General features: G+C 49.6%; 5 protein-coding genes across 5 annotated transcripts; 3 read left to right on the forward strand and 2 right to left on the reverse strand.

Annotated features, from left to right (window-relative positions):
* Positions 1–1,650: 1,650 nt before the first annotated feature.
* ASPZODRAFT_19768 (hypothetical protein) lies at positions 1,651–3,001 on the reverse strand (the record flags this gene model as incomplete). The annotated part of the gene is made up of 3 exons (XM_022727476.1): positions 1,651–2,035; positions 2,101–2,866; positions 2,956–3,001. 3 exons carry the CDS (start codon positions 2,999–3,001, stop codon positions 1,651–1,653), a joined length of 1,197 nt encoding a protein of 398 aa, XP_022577578.1.
* A 1,633-nt stretch (positions 3,002–4,634) lies between these two features.
* ASPZODRAFT_154807 (hypothetical protein) lies at positions 4,635–6,129 on the forward strand (the record flags this gene model as incomplete). Its single annotated transcript, XM_022726134.1, has 5 exons — positions 4,635–4,843; positions 4,906–4,927; positions 4,993–5,321; positions 5,390–5,703; positions 5,792–6,129. 5 exons carry the CDS (start codon positions 4,635–4,637, stop codon positions 6,127–6,129), a joined length of 1,212 nt encoding a protein of 403 aa, XP_022577579.1.
* A 403-nt stretch (positions 6,130–6,532) lies between these two features.
* ASPZODRAFT_1210542 (hypothetical protein) lies at positions 6,533–10,522 on the forward strand. Its single transcript, XM_022721277.1, has 3 exons — positions 6,533–6,668; positions 6,723–7,376; positions 7,439–10,522. The coding sequence occupies exons 2-3, from the start codon at positions 7,002–7,004 to the stop codon at positions 10,451–10,453; spliced, it is 3,390 nt and encodes a 1,129-aa protein (XP_022577580.1). The 5' UTR covers positions 6,533–6,668; positions 6,723–7,001; the 3' UTR covers positions 10,454–10,522.
* A 682-nt stretch (positions 10,523–11,204) lies between these two features.
* On the reverse strand, positions 11,205–11,610 carry ASPZODRAFT_74964 (hypothetical protein; the record flags this gene model as incomplete). Its single annotated transcript, XM_022730007.1, has 2 exons — positions 11,205–11,390; positions 11,497–11,610. 2 exons carry the CDS (start codon positions 11,608–11,610, stop codon positions 11,205–11,207), a joined length of 300 nt encoding a protein of 99 aa, XP_022577581.1.
* Positions 11,611–11,835: 225 nt separating this feature from the next.
* ASPZODRAFT_124245 (hypothetical protein) lies at positions 11,836–16,175 on the forward strand. Its single transcript, XM_022721390.1, has 6 exons — positions 11,836–12,447; positions 12,528–13,439; positions 13,503–14,393; positions 14,450–14,522; positions 14,584–14,711; positions 14,765–16,175. The coding sequence occupies exons 1-6, from the start codon at positions 11,932–11,934 to the stop codon at positions 15,857–15,859; spliced, it is 3,615 nt and encodes a 1,204-aa protein (XP_022577582.1). The 5' UTR covers positions 11,836–11,931; the 3' UTR covers positions 15,860–16,175.
* Positions 16,176–19,547: the final 3,372 nt, after the last annotated feature.

Here is a 19,547-nt window from a genome sequence, read left to right on the forward strand (position 1 = left end):
GACTCTTCTTTCAGTCCGCATATGTCCGTGCCCAGAATACAATCCACCATGTACCAGAAACGCCAGTAAGTATTTGATTTATCGTAGTCGAAGCTGCCGTCTTCGCGAAGCTGCGGGCCGTCCCCGACGATGTCCCCGGTGAACCAGCTGAGGATGGGAATCGACCGCAGAACACGCTCGGTGACTGTGGGTTGCGGGGGCAGGGCTTCGGATATCGGTCGCAGCTTGGTCCGACGCACGGTCGGAATATGTGTCATGAATTCAGACTCGGGCTTCGGCTCGGGGGCGCGTCGCTGCACAGAAGCGGTGAGGGCCTGGTCCACGCCCGTGGCCATACCGGCGCCGGATCCTGGTGCAGTCATAGTTGCAGAACTGGCGGTCGCACTCGAGCTCGGCGATGCCTCTTCATCTGCGTCGGCGACGCTGGCGAGATTGTTCACGCGGAACGACCGGGGCAGCGTCGTCGACCGCTCGGTGTCTTTGGACTGTAGGAAATTCGTCGAGTGAGAGGTGGTCAGAGTGCGTTGGTTCTTCATTCGTAGCCGGTTGGCGGTGGCGGATTCAACAGGGATGGGGGCGTCTTCGCTTGGCCCTTGGCCGTGATACAGCTCACAAAACACCGAGAACCCATCAATCTCCTGGGGCGAGTAGAAGCACGCGCGATCAGCCGCAGCGGTCGAATCAAATGTGACCTTGATCCAGTGGTATCCTCCCGCATAGCGCTTCGACTTGCGATTCGCATCAGCCGATAGGTTCGCACGGATCACGATATCGTTGCCGCTCAGAAGCTGGGCATAGCTGTTTGCTAGGCTGGGGTCGCTGCGCGGGTAGTCCTCGCAAATGAGCCCTTGCGAGATGCGTTCGAATGCATCGATCGCCTTCCACTCCACGTCCTTGTTCTTGTATCCGTAAAGAATACATTCGGTGGCGACCTTCTCCGTCGCCTTGCGAGGGTTCTCTAAACTTGACGACGACGCAGACTTGGGCAACGTGTTGCGAGACTTCTCCTCCTCCTGCTGCAGCGCAAACAACCGGCCGAACTCCGCCACATTCGGGTTCTCCTTCTTTGCTGGTGTCCCCGTGCGTGTTCGCGACCTGGTGGCGTTCTCATACCGGGCGTTCCTCCTCCTTCCAAACGGGCCGCTCTCCTCGGGTGGTCGTCTGGGATTCCGAGATTCACTATTCGATTCAGAGAATCCCATGTTAGCCGTGTTCAAAGCGACTGTAGAAAGATAGAAGGAGAGACATACTCTTTGTAGACATAGCCCCAAGGCAGGAGGTTTCCTTTCTCATCCTTCGCACGCTCCTCCAGTGGAACAAAGTGATACTCCATCACGATGGGTAGAAAAACAAAGAGAAACTAAGAACTAGTAAAACAAAAGAAGAAGAACTTATTATATCGAAGCAAAAAAAAGAATAGAAAGCGCTGGTCTATCTCGAGTCTCACAGTGAAAGACACGAGAAGGTGAGGATTGAAATCCGACTGAATCTTTCCCACCGCCTTCAGACAGTAAAAGTAAACAACCGTTCGCTGGGATACGGTCACGTGATAATATTATACTGGTAAATTGGCAACTTGCAAGTGGCAACTGAGACAAGGATCTTATCCTTTCATCTCGATCATTGAACAGTTTTATTTATGGGTTGTTTTTAGGTAGTTGGCCCTTGGTGGAGGAATGTGATCCAGCCCGGGTCTCCATCCAGGCCACATACCTGGGCGAAATCACCAACTTCTCCTCTTCGCCGCTGGACAAAGTCCACGAACTGATTCAATGGGCAGGAGGCCCCAGGTCCTGATTTACAGTAGGGCAAAGGCATCACGGCATCGTTTATGTTGATGCGAATGAAGGGATCTTGCGAGGATCCAGGACATGTCAAGCGTTCCAGCGTGATTCTGCCGCCCATCGTCATCACGGTTGACGTACGCCACACACGGTCTGCAACGGCCGATGCCGTCGGCAGTGATGGATCGTAAATTGGATCCTTGAGGATTTCTAAAGCAGTAAGGAAAGGCGCGATGTCGCCATCATGGACGCTGGTAGTAGATGCCATCAGTAGACGCAGGTGAACCGATTATCAAATGACTAAATGAAGACTTACAAACTGAAGAAAAAAGGTCCAGCCTCCGGCCCAGAGCGTAAAAGAGAAGCTGTGGCATTCAGCCACAGCCAACCCATTGCGCCCGCATATGGGTTTCCCGGGCCTGCACGATAGTAATGGACCAGATCTCGGGCGTACTCGAAATTGTCCCAGTCGTCCTCAGTGAAGACAGCACACCACGGGCTGGAACCTCGGACTAAAGTTTCAAACCCGCACATCTCCTGCATCCCGAAGACTTCCATGTTCGTCAAGGAACCGAGTGCGCCATTTTGGTGTTGAGAGAGCAGACGATCGGTAATCAGAGGGATATAAGACTGCTGAAATCGTCCCAGCATCCTCAGGCCATAATCATGCCCATACTCCGTATCTTCAATGTACCGCAGACAGGAATCCCCCGGTGTAAGTGTATCTGCACGCCGGTCCACAGTCTCGGGGATGACCTCTAGCTCAGCAAGCGACGAAGTTTCCCAGTCGAGTCCGAACAGTCCAGCAGCAAAGTGTCGGGCTGTCTCGATGACCCGTTCGGAGTCGCTGGCCCAGAGTCGACTGGTCGAAGTCCGGGAGGCAAGGAGATGGCTGTAGCGGCTTCGAAACCGGACCCCCGTCGTGAATGCTTGCAATGTGCCTGCGTAAGGACCAGTGCGGGTCAACTGGTCGAACTCTGCCGACGGATTGTCGGAGAAGTAGGTCCAATTGTTCACGAACGAAAGCGACCCGTTGAAATGGGTGTTTAGCTCATCAATACGCCTGAGCAGAGCAAGGTGGCCTTTGCAACAATAAGAACAATGACATTCATCATCAAATAAGAGGACTCAACATTGTCGAGTGGCCAAATCACCGACAACTGGGACATACGGTTTCCGGCAGACTTGGTCGGATATCTCTCAGCATGACGGGACATCTAAATACCGCCAGTCAATGAAGAGGTTCAACCGGCAATTGATAGTGAGGAACTATATAAATTGGTACTCACCAGGTGAACCTATTCAGACCTGAAGTCGGATACACGATTTGGAGCAGGCAGTTTACACGGTCGGAAGTCCATATCTCTCCAAGACGAAGTGGTGTGATGAAGCGTAGATCATATTGTCCCGGGCAGTACATATTTTTGAGAATATCACCATGGATATCCTGTAGTAAGCCCTTCAGTTTCCCGGCCTTGTTTTCTCTCTCTCTCTTTCTCTCTAACTTCGTTGGTAGGACTCATGGTGATACCACACGGGCCTCTTGCCAGCGAAGCGGAACCCCTGGTCCGAGCGGATAGTAGAGAAGGGGGAGAAAGAGTGTGGTCTAACAATTCGGATTGAGAGTCGCTTTCATCCTCCCTAGGCGAAGAGGCCTGAGGCTATGTCCTACTGCGGATCGCTGGCCGACGACAGCAGCACGAGAAGCGTAGAAGAGTCCATGAGGAATCGCCAGGCGGCTCTTTCGAGTACAAAATATCCCATGAAAGATCTCAGACTGAAAGTAGATGGAGAGAAAGACCGAGCGTGATCCAGGCGGCGACCGACAGGCGGGGAAACAGCCTGCTCACACACTATATTTCCAAAAGGCTCTTCGGAGTGCTCAGGCGCTTTGGGCACAGTTCGACGTGGTATTGCCTGCAGGTGCCCTTTTTTTTTCCGCTTCGCTACATATGGGGCAGGCGGCTGGCTCACTGACTAGCACCGCGGAGGGGCAATCACCTTTGGCCATGGCCTCCCCCAGGTAACAGGGATGATATGTTTGCTCCGCATCTTGAGGGGCTTTGATTCTGTTTGAGCACTCAAAGTCATGGGGCCGAACGGTAATTATAATGAATATCTAGGTTCGGCAGATGGGCTAATTAGTATTGTCGAAGGATCTCACCGAATTGAGACGGCCACTTGGTAGTCTATGCCTCTCTTCATCGTCATACTCAGCACAGCTGCTTATATTGCTTGCCAATCTCTAGCTGGATTCCGTATTTGAGGCCTGTGTATGTCATATTCTTGATCATTCAACCGTACTTTCTCATGGCCCAAGTGAAGGCCGGAGCAGGGATCGACAGAGAAGCCAATGTCCCTACGGAGTATTACACTTTGTCAGCTGTTCGCCATATCTTCCTCGATCTTCGAAATTACCTGAACTACAGCGTAAACAGGCTGTGCGATCCTTTACCTCGGTTCTAAGGGGCGATTCTGCACTGTTGTTGCGGCTGTGTTGGCAGCTAAATACTAGTATGTAGAGTAGGAGAGGAAATGACGTCGGCTGGAAAGAACCAATTATCCAAGTACTCCGTATTTTTAGCGGTATTCTTCTTCAGCCAGGGCTATACTCACAGCTTATGGACAAACGAAAGAACCAGGGTATGCCGTAGGTGTTGTGTAATTTGTCGATTTCAGGTTTCTGAGCCGGTCAGGTCCGAGGCACATCCCACGTGTACCGCACCTGACGTTGAGCTCAGAACAAACACTCACCACCATTTTGTTTTGCAACTCACTATATACAATTCTACTGAGTCACAGTGCTGTATATTCTTTACCACACATTCTAACGTTCAATACTCTACCAACATGTCTGAAGATTACGGTGCCTACCAGACAGAGATATATGGCAAAGGGTATTTGAAGGGTGATCTGCCGAATGTGACAACGGACCCTCGTCTGCTGGAAGAACAGGCACGCAAAACATTGGGGGTTCACGCCTTCAATTATGTTGCAGGAGGAGCGGGAGAAAAGGCCACGATGGACAGCAATCGACTAGCCTTTCGCCAGTGGAAATTGTAAGCTCCTCCACTAAGAAGAGACGAAGGTAGTAAGTAGTATTAACCCGTATACTGCTTAGAATCCCAAGGATGATGCAGCCTGTATGTAATTATCACCAGAGAGACCCCCAAGTCATTGTGGTATCCAACTGACAAGTAAAATTTAGATGAACAACCAGGACCTTTCCGTCAATTTGTTCGGTCAACACTACGACACACCGGTTATCATGGCTCCAGTCGGCGTACAAAGCCTATTCCACGTGGATAAAGAGACAGGGCTTGCCGAAGTCTGTGCAGAAGTCGGTATACCCTACACTTTGAGTACTGCGAGTAGCAGCTCGATCGAAGATGTTGCGACTGCATCTGGTAATGGAAAGAGATGGTATCAGCTCTACTGGCCGGAAGACGATGCTATAACCATCTCTCTTCTTAAACGAGCCAAGGAGAACGGATTTTCGGTCTTGGTGGTCACTCTCGACACCTGGAGCCTTGCCTGGTAACACAAACCCGGGGACTAACTAATACTCACGTATCTTTTTTACCCTGTGCTGATACTCGGTGAAGGCGCCCTGCTGATCTGGACAACGCTTATGTCCCATTCATTCGCGGTATCGGCAACGACATTGGTTTCACAGACCCTGTATTCCGTTCGATGTACGAGTCGGACTCGGATTCGAAAATTGAAGACAACATCACTGCTGCATCGCGGGCATGGATTCAACAAGTATTTTCCGGGCAGCCACACACCTGGGAGCAACTGGACCTGTTACGCAAAAATTGGGATGGCCCCATTGTTCTCAAAGGCATCCAGCACGTTGATGATGCAAAATTGGCTCTCAAAGCTGGGTGCGATGGCATTATAGTCTCCAACCATGGTGGTAAGTAGAGTCTTCCCCTCCATCCCACCTAAAAGTTCTTCCTACCCGCAAAAGAAAGAAAACGTTACTTAGCCCTGTCGCTCTCCAGGTCGACAGTTGGACGGGGCTATTGGGTCTCTCGAGGTGCTGCCGGAGATTGTAGACGCTGTTGGAGATAGAATGACCGTTCTTTTCGACTCGGGCATACGTACCGGTGTCGACGTGATCAAAGCTCTCTGCCTCGGAGCAAAGGCCGTGTTGGTAGGCCGGCCTGTCATCTATGGCCTGGCGATCAACGGCAAGCTGGGAGCCAAGGCAGTCATGAAAGGCTTACTGGCAGATCTATGGTTGAGTATGGGCCTCTCGGGAACTCCTACCGTGGCCGAGTGTGACCGAAGCAAGATTCGCAGGGTCCAGTATCCCGGGGATCTCAAAGCAATGATGTAACCAGATATCTATACGGATTCAGAAATTGCTTGCCGGCACGCTCGAGACGGATGTCAAGAGCGACGGGCTCACACGGTCTGAAAGGCTGTTTTATTTGGTTACCCATAGTGTCCTCTTTCGAGCCAGTTTGGGTGAGCTTGGCTTGGGAATTAGACTCCTTCTCACGGCCAAAGAGCTTGGGCAGCAAGAACTAAAGTATATAGTCGCATGACTCGATCTCTAGGGATGGTATTGAGGTAAAGACGATGTTGATGCTACCTGAACGACTGGCTTTTGAGTCTTGAATTCTTGAGACTTGATGACTTGTAATCATGTGACAATACTAAACCTTTTTTGGAAAAGCAAGGGGAATGCAGCGGTGTCGAGAAGCGCCCCTGAATTTCTATATCCATTAACCGATACTAGTAGTAAATCTATAATAATCACTATTTGATCATTAGATATTTCTTTCGAAGAGAACTATAGACACAAATAATATCGAGTTCGATAATTACAAATGATAGGATTGGTCTAGCAGGTTTTACTTATAGCCGCTACTAGTGAGTGCACTGATTTTGTTGGGAAGCCATGGATACCTAGTAACTATCTATTAGTTATCGACCGGGGTATCACATGTCGGAGCTGCCTAAACCCTCCGCCGTCAAGAATTGACACTTTTGATATGAAGCAGAAGAGCCGATGATTTGCATTCACTTGACCTATTGCACTGACCTTGATTCTGCTCGGTCGGGGACGTGCCGCAGATGACCATTTTCGTCTCGTATCTGCTCCGTGATTCTACGCTCTCTGGAAAGATCGAAATCCTACATTGACTGCGTACAGTCTTGTTTCTGGCACTTTCACCTGTGTTCTCGATCGCCTAATGTCTCGGCATGCCTAGATATGGGATCAGCAGCCAGATCGATGCCGGTGCCGCAGGCGGCCTTAAGCCTGGCTGCAAGGAAAGTGCGATGATCCAGGTTGATCGAACGAGTGGCGATGGGCCTGCAAGCCCCGGCACGACGTTGCTTCCCCGACCGGTGGCTTCTCTCGTCTCGTTTGTGACGCAGTCGACTTCCTTGTCGCTTCGTGTCTGGTCTTTTTTCGGCGGTGTGGCCATCAACAGCGCAAAAGTCACCACGCTCACTGGCTTAGAGCTCAGCAGAGCGGTCATCGAGGGAATTCTAACGCGAGCGGGACGTGATGTTGCCCTACGGAATACTGGTGAAGATGGGCGGCTTGAAGCAGAGACACTCCTCGAACGAAGTGTATGTTTTCACTGTGTTGCGTTCGTCTTGCCACGGTCAATAAACTCTGACCTCTTTTCTAGTTGGCAGTGTTGCATACAACCGTCAACTCTGCATCATTCGTTGCTGCTGCGACCTTTAATTTTTCGTCAACCACGCTGTCATCCGCTTCTCACCTGTCCCAGGTTCTTCTATCAACTCTAGATGCTATCCTAGGCTCAACCGAGTCTTCTAGGGCCATTGCAGCCATTATAACCCTCATTCGAAGAGAATTCCGAGCTTCTAATATTGGTGATAATGCAGAAAATGTTGGCGTTGGGGACCTCCTTGTTGGCACAGTCGGATTCGCCATGCTGCAACGCTGGGGCAGGAAAAACACAGAGCAACTCATGCAGAAGAACGGCGGGCATGAGACAGTCTGGGATGTAGTCATTCTTGATAACGGCGTAAGAGCCGATGTTGTTGGTGCTTATCACACAGATCATTCCAAAGGCTCTGACGAGATCGGAAGGAACGAACTCAAACGTGCGACCTCATTCATTTCGCCGGGAGACGATGAAGAAGCATTCGATGCAGTGGAACGTGGAGCAACAGTTGCAACTGACCCTTCGCTCGCTCCTCATCTGACACTGCCGCCGGAACGTCAACATCAAATTTCAGAGGAAGAAATTCGTTCTTATATCCTAAAACAGCTCCCAGCAGGCTGCCATGCCTCGATCACCACTGAGCTTGTTACTGCTCGCACTATCACGGTTGATATTTTTGATGATGACACGGCTGAGATCGTCGCACCGCCTGGCACCATGATGATCGAGGAACGGTTCCATCATGATCAAGATAATGCAAATAATGCCATCCTGGAGCCTCGACCTTTCCTCCCAAAACACAGCATCGTGTTCAGAACTGCATTTAACAAGCTACAAAGCGCAGAAGTAAGGCCTGAAGTGGAGAGTGCCGGCTTTGCCACTGGTGGTTTGGATTTCGAGGACCAGCCAGGGAATGCCGCAACCTCTGTTGGCATTAGGGGAAGGCTTTCCAAAGTGGACCAAGGCGGTCCGGAAGCAACTAAGAGTCCATTCGGAAAAGGACTTCCTGTGAAGGTTGCTCATAAGGTGAAACCTGGCAATACGGACAGAAGCGAGACGGGGAAGAAGCCCTCTCCCAAGAGGCCATCGGTTAAGCCCGTGATTTCTTCGTCGACTGGGAGTCCCATCAGCTCTGGCAAGTCACCCAGGGCACCTGCATCCGAAGGGCAAGCTGTGTCGCGGAGACCGACTACCAAACCTAATTCAAAGGCAAAGCGAAGTGAATCGGCACAGTGCCTGAATGAAGGTGCTTCGTCTCCAGCTGCAAAGCGCTCGCCTTTACATGCATCTTCGGCACCAGCGATCCATTTGACTCCCTCAAAAAGTAGTAGCTCGCGTCCAAAATCTAGTTCAGGAAGATTCTCAATCCACGAAAGAAACAGTGAATCTTATATTTCACAAACAGATTCCTATTCTTTTCGGTCAGCGGATATGCGTCCGGGATCTCCGTCGGCTACCAGAACCCACCGCAGCAGCAGTTCCATGTCGGTCACAACGTCTGAAGCTGATGGAAACATATCTCTCGATGGTTGCAGACGCTCTAACTCCTCGTTACTGAACCACCATTCCACCTTATTCTCACCAAGCATCTATTCTGTTGCCACAGGGGGGTCCGAAACATCCCTCATACTCGCGCAACGCCCACGTAAAAGTGCATACGAGGATATTGCAACTATCCAGGCACTGAATCGCAATGGTCTCATACCTGGGATCTTTCCTGAACAGCATTTCGTACAGAACATCCGTCGGTTCTGCAGGTTCTCATCAGCTTCATATGGCTCCAATGCCTTGAAGGTCATGGGCATCCGTCAAACCGAGAAAACGCTGCGATTTGAGGATCCAGATACATATGGGCACAGTGAATTTTCAGATCACGCAGGACTTCCACCATCGACTATCCTCCTCTCTTCTTATGTTGATCCTGCTGGGGGTAGTAACGCTGCAGGAGAGACTGACTCGGGATTCCCATTGGTCCACTATCTCTGCATAGATCATCAATCCAAAGCCATTGTTCTGACCTTACGAGGTACCTGGGGCTTTGAGGACGTTCTGACAGATATGACTTGCGACTATGATGACCTTGAATGGCAGGGGAAGAATTGGAAGGTGCACAAGGGGATGCATGCTTCCGCCCGACGCCTCTTGGAGGGCGGCGGAGGGAGGGTCATGGTGACCCTCAGGGCTGCGTTGGAGGAATTTACAGATTATGGAGTCATATTATGTGGTCATTCGCTTGGTGGTGGTGTCGCTGCACTCCTCGCAACTATGATATCAGAGCCTAGTACGGAAGCAACGGGCCCGTCATTCGTCACTGCATCTTTCAGATCGCAATCGCATTCTCCGCAATCGTCAACAAGAAGTGATGGCCTGCATACACAAAATGTTCATTACTTCCTCCCTTCTGGCCGTCCTATCCACGTCTATGCATACGGACCTCCTGCCGCCATGTCTCCTTTTCTCCGGCGTGTGACACGTGGTTTAGTAACCACCATTGTCAACGGACAGGATGTTGTCCCAAGTCTTTCTCTAGGTATCTTGCACGACATGCATACTGCCTCCTTGGCCTTCAAGAGCGATATTTCAGGTGCCCGGTCTCATGTGCGCCATCGAGCTTGGGAGGCATTACGACAGAGTATCGTCAACAAGTTTTACGTCAATCAGACGCCTGTCCTAGTGCATGCGGGTGACGGTATTGGAGAAGACACTTGGGCTTGGAAAGCTCTTACACTCCTTCGAGATGACATGCGTGCACCGAAGCTTGTACCTCCCGGTGAAGTATTCGTGGTTGACACAATGCGTGTCTTACAACGTGATGCCTTCACATCCAACGCGAGCAGTGACAACTACCCTCGACTAGGACGACCTGCGACACGAGCACAACTCAAGTTCATAAGGGATGTTGAAACTTGGTTTGGGGAGCTCAGATTTGGCTCGGGGATGTTGAGCGATCACAACCCAGCCAGGTACGAAGCGAGCATCGCGGCTCTTGCCCAAGGTGTCTTGGATGATTGAAATATGAACGCGATATACAATTGCAGCTCGCAAGTAATCTCCCGATGAGATCTCCTTTTTTGTACTCGTTGGTTGTGCAAGAGAGGTACCAAGTTGGCTGGCAATACATGCTATATATAATCCTTTTTACTCTTTTGACTAGCTTGATGAGCAACGAGAACAAATCATAATATACCCTTCTTTTGCTTTGCTAAAAGAAAAGTGTCCAATACATACAGTTATCTCCGTAGACCGACAATTAAATGATTCAATGAAGCCTTCAATTATCGATTTGAGACCTCCAATTCTCCAGCCCGTACCAGGAAGGAACCTGAGAATCATTTAGACCCATATGTCTTTTGATCCAGTCGCGAAGGAGTAGCTGAAGTCCTCGATTTGTATATAGCCCCTCGGTCACAGCAGGTGCCGCTCATGATAGTTCCACCTATTTTAAAGCGACCGAGCCCCGAATTCACCTGGCCAGGTCAAACAGCTACACATTGACAATATATAGCTGTCAGCTCGCTGTATCTGAAAACCCTTCTCAATTGTCACGGTACCAGCTCGGCTTTTCAACTCGGCACTGCAGATGATAGTGGTTTCAGGGGCAAGTTCTCCAATGAAACACCCTTTGAAAACCGTGATGCCGAGATGGAATAGAGTTGGAGTGTCAATTATGACCCGGCAATCTGCGAAGGAGTACAACATTGGTAGAAATGATCGGATGGTCGACAATATGGCTTATTCTCATCATATAGTCCGGGATCAATTCTCAGCCTTCATGCGGCCGTTCCTTGCTCGCAGCATCGACTCCCTTGCGTTTCCTGTCTTCGATCCTAGCCTCGAGGTCTCGTAATTGTTTCTCAACCATGTCCTTCTTAGAGACCAGAGTAGTCCGCGTCTCTCGGAGAACCTCCAGTTTCGACTCTATCGTTGCTTCACGGCGTTTCTGGGTTGTCTGGGTTTTAAAAATATGTCAATGAAGAGTCTTCCACGCAATCAACTGGCCTAGCCCAATTCGGCAAATATTGGATTTATCTCATCGTCCAGCAGGTAAAGCGTACCTGTGCAACTTCGGTGTTTGTCTTCAATCCTGCGCCGTAAAGAGTTCCTGCGATAGTGATTGAGGTTACAGCTCCGGTCAAAATGAGCCGTCTGACTGTCTGTGGAGAGGGCATTCTGCGTCAATATTGGAAACCGTGTCACAGATGGATAGAAAGATGAGATATCGATATCTGAGACTGGGCGTAATATCAGGATTCATTCAGTGCTTGCTCCGGAGAAGCTGGCCGAAAGCCCCAAATATACAAATACTGCCTCTTGTTACCGCCTACCCCAAACAGCGGTATTGATCTCTCCGCGTCGCGTCATCCACGTCTTTCTTTGTTCTGGGTCTTTCAGGCTCTTGTCAAAGAAAGAACTCTGCGACGCTTATTTAGGGCGGCTGCGCGCGCGGCTGAGAAAGCCGTCCGTCAGGTCTCGCAAAATCTCACTCGAAAATGCCTTCTGCGCGAACGGTGCCGCAGCGACGCGCTCGCGACGACTCAGAAGAAGATGAAGAGACGCGATCAAATCCCTCGCATCAAGAGACGCCGGGCTCACAAGCTTCACATGAAAGCAAACGACGTCGCCTAGAGGCTGCGAGTGAATCTGAGGAGGTAGAGGAGGAGGAGGAGGAAGAAGAAGAGGAGGAAGAGGAAGATGATCAAGGATCTGAGACTGGAAGCAATACGGAGGATGGTGGCGGGGCGGAGCCCTCTACGCAAGCACGCGATAAAGACACAGCACAGCGAAGTGAATCGTCTCGAAAGCCTTCTAGCAGTCGTCCGGATGGATATACCAAGGACGGCTACAAACCGGGCGCAATTATGCGCGTCAAACTCACAGACTTTGTAACCTACACCTCTGCAGAGTTCTTTCCCGGACCGAAATTAAACATGGTAATCGGGCCGAATGGAACAGGAAAGAGTACCCTTGTGTGTGCGATATGTCTAGGCTTGGGATGGGGCCCTCAGGTACGGACAGAGAAGTCTTCTTACATCTAGAACCATAAAAGGAAAGCCCCACAGTTGCTAATGATCATCTGGCTGAGTAGCATCTAGGACGCGCAAAGGACACTGGCGAGTTTGTGAAGCACGGATGCAGAGAAGCGGTCATCGAGATCGAACTCGCAGGTGGGCCGGGACATCGCCGCAACCCTGTGATCACTCGGACGATCAAGCGTGAAGGTAACAAGAGCACATTTACATTGAACGGCCAGGCAGCTTCAAATAAGCAAGTGCTCAAGCTCGCCGAGTCGTTTTCCATTCAGGTCGACAATCTCTGCCAGTTTCTGCCTCAGGATAAGGTCAGCGAGTTTGCCGCTCTTACTCCGGTTGAGCTGCTCCGCTCCACCCAGAGAGCTGCAGGTGGTGCCGAAATGGTTGAGTGGCATGAAAACCTGAAAGCACTACGTGCGAAGCAGAAAGCAATGCAGACCGAGAATCAAAATAATCGAGATGTACTCGCCAACCTTGAAAACCGGCAGGAAATGCAAAGGGCCGATGTGGAACGCATGCGCCAACGAAAAAAGATTCAGCGCAAGATTGCGATGCTGGAGACTGCTCGACCCATCATTCAGTACAAACTAATCCATGCCGAGCATGTTGCTCTCAAACGGCGCAAAGATGATCTTAGTCGAGAGCATCAGGCGATGAAAGACGAACTCGAACCCATGCTGCGAGGTGTCAACTTGAAGCAAGAGTACGCTGCTCGGCTGGACGAGGTCAAGAAATATCAGCGGCAACAAGTCGAAAGGGCCGATACTACTGCTATTGACGCAGGAAAGGAAATCGAACGGCACGAAGATGCGATAAAAGACTTAACTAGCCAGATCGACGCGGAGAAGAAGGGTGCCATGAGCTCTCGACACGATCGCATGAAAGTGAAGCAGACGATTAGCCGGCTCAGACGACAACTGAACGAGGAACCCGTTGACTTTGATCCCGTTTACTACAATGAGCAAATTGTAAGTCTGAAAGAATATTTGGTCCATCGGGAGCGAAACCCATCTTGCTAACCAAACCCCCAGAGAGAAAGACGGAAAGAAATCAGAGAAATCGAGTTGAAAGAAAGAGAAATCAAAGAGGAACGACGGCCACTCTTCTCTCAGCTCGAGGAAAAGAAACGGGGTCTCAGCAGTGCAGAACAGCAATTGCGCAATCTTGATTCGCAGAGTGGACAAGTAGAGGCGAGATTGGCACGGCTTTCACAGGACTCACACAAGGTCTACAAGTGGCTCCAGAAGAATCAAAATCGGTTTGAAAAGGAGGTTTTCGGCCCACCCGTTGTGACATGCTCGATCAAGGATCCAAAATATACCAATGCGATCGAGGCCCTACTACAACGGACCGACTACATGACATTCACGACACAGACTAGGAATGATTTCAGGACTTTGCAAAAAGCATACACTGAGATTCTGAAGGTGTCCGATGTTGCCATCCGGACTTGTTCTGTTCCTCTTGCCAGCATGAGGTCTCCTCTCTCGGACGAAGAAATCATGCAGCTTGGATTCGATGGCTGGGCGAGAGATTACATCTCCGGTCCCGAACCCGTCGTGTCTATGCTCTGTGGTGAAAACAGGTTGCATCAGACACCAATCGGCCTTCGGGATATCTCCGAGGAAGAGTTCAATGCAGTGGAACGGTCTAACCTGGGCTCATGGGTTTCCGGGAAACAAAGCTATCAAATCATTCGGCGATCAGAATATGGCCCGAATGCGAAATCTACCCGGGTCAGGCAAGTCAGACAGGCGCGAATGTGGACTACCCAACCAGTTGACGTTTCAGCGAAACGAGAATTGGAGCAGCAGATCCATATATTCACTGAAGAGGCGAAAGAGCTCCAAGAGAGAATCGAGTCGGAGAGAAGCCGATTGGGGCCCTTGACCCAACGCCGTGAGATGCTCGAACAAGAATTGGTATGTGTCCAGCAACAGTACTCATGGGGGAGCTTTGACTAATCAGTGATATTCAGAATACTCTGGAGTCGGAGAAAAACGCGAAGCAAACTGCTCGGGTGCAATTTCAGGCAATCCCTGAGATGATTCGTAAGTTTATCCTAGATCTTGGTTTCAGGGTATTCAAAACTGAACAGTAAAAAAAAACCAGGTCAACAGGAAGCCAAACAACGAGACCTCGATGTTATCTTTGCAGGAATCAAGGAGAGGGTCGTAAATATCCGCAACCAGCAGGATGAGGCCTCGATCCGTAAGGCCGAGGCAACCATCAAATATGCCGTATGTATTTCAATTTCTGCGAGTCTACAGGGTCAGGGCACTGACATGTACAGAAACTGGTCGAGGGCCTGAGACAAGCGCATGAGCAGCTGATGGCGATCGAGATTCAACACATCGAGGCGCTTTCAGATTACGAAGTCTTGCGGGAAAGGAATATGCAGTATAAAGAGGCACTTGACGCCAAGCAGAGAGAGCTTACCGAAGCTGTGGTTCAAATTCGGGAGGTAGCAGAGCGCGCCAAAGCGATCGAGCGAGAGGCCAAAAAGGTCATCGAGACAGCTAATCGCGAGCCGGATTTGAAAGAGCTGGTGCAAGGGCTGGCCGAAGTCGGCAGTATGGAGCAGCTGGATGCCGACATCGATTCGGAGAGGGCGCGCCTAGAACTGACACATGGCGGCAGCAGCAACATCCTCAAGGAATTCGAGGATCGGGAGCGGCAGATCGAACGGCTGAAGGCCAAGCTGGAGGGCTACGAGGCCCAGCTGTCCGACTACGAGCGGGCAATCGAGGAGGTGCGCGGGCGGTGGGAGCCGAAGCTGGACGCACTGATCCAGAAGATCAGCGATGCGTTCTCCGACTCGTTTGCACGCATCGGGTGCGCCGGGCAGGTCTCGCTGGACAAGGTAGAGGACGAGACAGGGCCGGACGGGCAAGCGGGGCCCAGCGACTTTGGCCAGTGGTCGATCCAGATCCACGTCAAGTTCCGGGAGCACGAAAGCCTGTCGCTGCTGGATGCACACCGGCAGTCAGGTGGCGAGCGAGCTGTGAGTACGATCTTCTACCTGATGGCCCTGCAGTCGCTCTCTGCGTCGCCGTTCCGAGTGGTCGATGAGATCAACCAAGGGATGGATCCGCGCAACGAGCGCATGGTCCACGGCCGGCTGGTGGACATTGCCTGCGCGACGGGCAGCAACGGAGGCGATGGAGGAGGCGACGGAGGCGAGCAGATCGGCGGGGGTGGCGGCGGCCAGTACTTCCTGATCACGCCCAAACTGTTGAGCGGGCTCAAGTACGAGCGGGGGATGCGGGTGCTGTGCATCGTCAGTGGAGAGCATATGCCGCGAGACTACGCGCTGGTCGATTTCGGGAGTGCGCTCCGACGAATGTCAGAGGTGGTGCGAGCAAAGGCCGTTGGTGTGTATGGATAGTTGGATAGTTGGATAGTTTCTCCTATTATGATGACACTATACACACTTCCCAGTTTCCCGCCAGTACGGAGGAGTATACTCCTCCGTACTCATGCCGTACCTAGAGATAACTAGGTATTATAAATGACGGTCCGCCGATCACCGTCGGGAGTTTTCTGCACCAATGGAGCGAGACGAGCGGGAGAAACGTTGTGGAACTCTATCAGGGCGAGAATCAACAATACGAGTACGATTGCTCTTGTCAGATTGGTATTCTACATTCTCCAGTGGTGTTTTTTCTTGTTGCTAAGTTTGCCTTGATCGACGCCGTGGTTGCGGGGGGGGGGGGGAGGGAAGAACGAGCATCATTGGCGCGATATTCAGCGAGAACAAAACGAACGCGCCCCCTCCCTTCACAGCTTGCCCATTCAGCGCGGGGTAATTTATTCCTGCAGGGAAGAACACGAGGCGAGTAAATTCTTTTCCATGGTTTTGTGCTTAGAATCCTTGTTCGGTTGTGGAGGATCCAGTTTTACTTTGTTGTTTGCTGCCTACACCTGATGACGGTGGTAAGATCTCATGGATTATTCTGTCTGGAGTAAGCAATATTGGGTATGAAGTCTGCAGAGTAGTTACTGTTACTACTGTACCTTTACTGCAGGTGATCTGCCCGATCACCGCAGATAGATAGATCAGGCTGCCAGCTTTGCATTGTCGATCAGCCCGCCACAGTATTAGAGATGATATAAAAACAGTACTTTCTGTTATACAGAAATATCAATTTCTTGTATACCACTTCATATCGATATATTAATAACTAACTAGTATATCTTGTCCTATCTAATATCTAGTATGGAGTACTCCGTACTCCGTACCCTTGACTAGATACTCATGATATCATACCATATTCTAATCGTACGCCGTACCGTGTGATGTTGCAAAATGGCCCATGCATACTGCAGGTGACTCGCCAGTATCTGGTCTATAGTGCAGGTGATATGGCATTTCTTACAGGAGACCGAGTCTATATTCTGGATCACTCACCGGTATTACCGATACAGTGTACACTTGCTTACTACTAGGTAGTTACCTACTAGGTACCTACCTAGGTAAGGCACTTGGTAGTTCTAAGGTAAGTTCCTGTAATAACAATATGATACCACTCGGATTCTCTGCTCTCATGTTGATATACTGTAGTAGCTAGGTAGTTAGTATTGTAGTCTGTTGACTCGGTACTTTTCAATACACGCACAGGACATTATAAGCGCTTACCTAGGACTAATTACGTATGGGGTACCTGGGTAGGTATTTACCTAGGTAGTAAGACTTGACTATCAGCTCTAGTAAAGAATAGAATCATTCTTTTATCACCATGACATTATGACATAACTACTATGTTGATCACCATTGAGGCTCCTGAATCCTTACTAATACTGACTAATACTGCGTTCACTTCCAGAACTGCCGAAGCTATCACTTATAGTGCTAGTCCTATATGGGCATAGTGCAAACCTTAATATGGGCCATGGATCGACCATGTCAGGCTGAGTCAGGAGTAGTTGTGTACTAACTATGTGATAACTATGGGCAGATGGTACGGAGTATAGAGTATACTGGCTATACTTCTATACTATACTATTTATAGCTAGATATTCTACATTGCTACATTCTTCTTACTACATATAACTAATCAGAACAAGTTATTAAACACTAGGCTACCTAGGTATTCTAAACTCAGGCTCATGCTTGCATAATAATAATGTTACAGTCGCATCGCGGCACCGTGATCCGCATCGGAGCCGAAGATAGCCACTAAAATAGTACATACTACATAGTTAGTTACATAGTTAGTTAGTACATACATACATAGTACAGACTAGAGTAGGTCCAGGATCACGGCCAGGGGACGTCGATCAACGCTCAAGCTCAGTTAGTTGATGATTAGTCGTATTAGTACTACTACATCCTACTAACCACGGGATAACCCGGTCATAACTAGGGACCTCTAAGGCCATGTGGAAAAAAAAATACTACACAGAAAATGGCATTGTCTAGATCCAGGATTCACAGATCAAGGCCCACCGAATACTCCGTCGACTCCCACGAGGCTGGTGGATGGACTCGCTTGCAGGAGTGGATCTGGTGTAAAGGACATATATAGTTAGGTAGATTCTACAGTATATTATTATTGTACTCTGTATATCTAATATGAGTGAGTGATTATGGTAAATACTACTAGTACAGTTGCTTTTTATTGTGTACTATCTTCACACCCCTATCAACTTTTTGGTAGTTATATACTTTGGACATACTCTGGCATGGAGTGACACGTATGCTCCGTGAATAAGGTTTTCCAGCGCAGCCATGTGCAAAGCGACCATCCCTAAGGATCACTAGGTTAGCTAGTCGTTAGTAACCCTCTATTCAAGTCGACGGCGTAACTACTCCGTACCCAAACTACTAATGTACGTAGGACTTCGTACTCCGTACTCCGTACTAGTTAAGGGGTTTGTACTACCTGTTCTACTGTTATGATCTACATCGCATCCCGATCAATCATAAGTGGATGATTTTATTTATATTTATATTTTTTTTTTCTCTGGTCACGCCGCATCGGCTTTAGTGCCAAACAGGGTTAAGCGGCAAGTGACAGCCCGTCGGAGCCGACGGTCAGGAAATGCTAGTAAAAAAAAAAAAGAAAAAAAAAAAACACACACACACACACACACACACAGACACAAAAATAAATAAAAAGCCACGTGAAATGGCTAGGGTCCAGAAGGGCCGCTAGACCATCTCCAGTCTAGCTGGAACTCAAACGCTTGGACGGCTGCTGATCAACGGGCTCAGATTACGGTACCGAATCCCGAGTACTAAAGTATACGGTACATACATACCTGTATGGTAAAATCCCGCTCCAGGGGTTAAACCTTTCTTTGGGATGGACTTGGTCCGTACGAAGGCTCCAGCTGACGACTGCCGTCCTGAAGACCGCCTTTCTTACGTACGCTTCCGGTAGCTTGTATGAACGATCGACTGACTCATCTGTAGGTTATAGTGACTAGTTATAGTATAACTAGTTATAGTTATACACTGTCAGAGTACCTTACAGAGTACCTAGGTACCTACCTTACAGAGCACCTTAATATGTAGACCTACCTAGGTACTCGTCCTGCTTACTCATCCGGACGGAGGTTCCGTGTAGATCAATCCTTTAACTCTAGCTTTGGAAAGAATCCTTAGCTACCTTAACAAGTAATCGCTGAATACTTGGAACTCCACAGTCCACAATTTAAGCTCTCCCACTTCAACTATGGTAGAGTAATGTATGTAGTATACGTCTGGACTCATGAAGGAATGGACTCGGAAGTATGGGACCTCGCGTCGAGTCAGTCCGTCCGACGGACCTCCGTGACATGTGATGGTGATCATTGGGACCATTACTAACATAGATCAACCCTGGAACCGTATCTTAGTAACTATAACAACGCCCCGGACAAAGGAGGCGGTTCATGATTTGTTTGGGTTCGGGTTCGGGTTCTGGAAAGAACCACACCGGCGGATCATCCACCTACCTACTTTAGATATCATTAATGAATATCACTAGAGTACCTACCTACTTATTAATATGTAGTAGTTACGGAGTACTCCATACTACTACTACTATACTACAGTCCGTTATTACTTTTATGACGGAATAGTTACCTAG

Source organism: Penicilliopsis zonata (assembly GCF_001890105.1).
Source record: "Penicilliopsis zonata CBS 506.65 unplaced genomic scaffold ASPZOscaffold_21, whole genome shotgun sequence".
NCBI lineage: Eukaryota > Fungi > Ascomycota > Eurotiomycetes > Eurotiales > Aspergillaceae > Penicilliopsis > Penicilliopsis zonata.

What these genes read in the sequence shown, in the direction of transcription:
- ASPZODRAFT_1210542 (XM_022721277.1), top strand. Translation starts at nt 7,002, where the DNA reads ATGCCTAGATATGGGATCAGCAGCCAGATCGATGCCGGTGCCGCAGGC. An exon ending in AGACACTCCTCGAACGAAGT is followed by an intron (nt 7,377 to 7,438) that starts GTATGTTTTCAC and finishes CCTCTTTTCTAG; the next exon opens with TTGGCAGTGTTGCATACAAC.
- ASPZODRAFT_124245 (XM_022721390.1), top strand. Translation starts at nt 11,932, where the DNA reads ATGCCTTCTGCGCGAACGGTGCCGCAGCGACGCGCTCGCGACGACTCA. An exon ending in GGCAATCCCTGAGATGATTC is followed by an intron (nt 14,523 to 14,583) that starts GTAAGTTTATCC and finishes AAAAAAAACCAG; the next exon opens with GTCAACAGGAAGCCAAACAA. An exon ending in AGGCAACCATCAAATATGCC is followed by an intron (nt 14,712 to 14,764) that starts GTATGTATTTCA and finishes TGACATGTACAG; the next exon opens with AAACTGGTCGAGGGCCTGAG.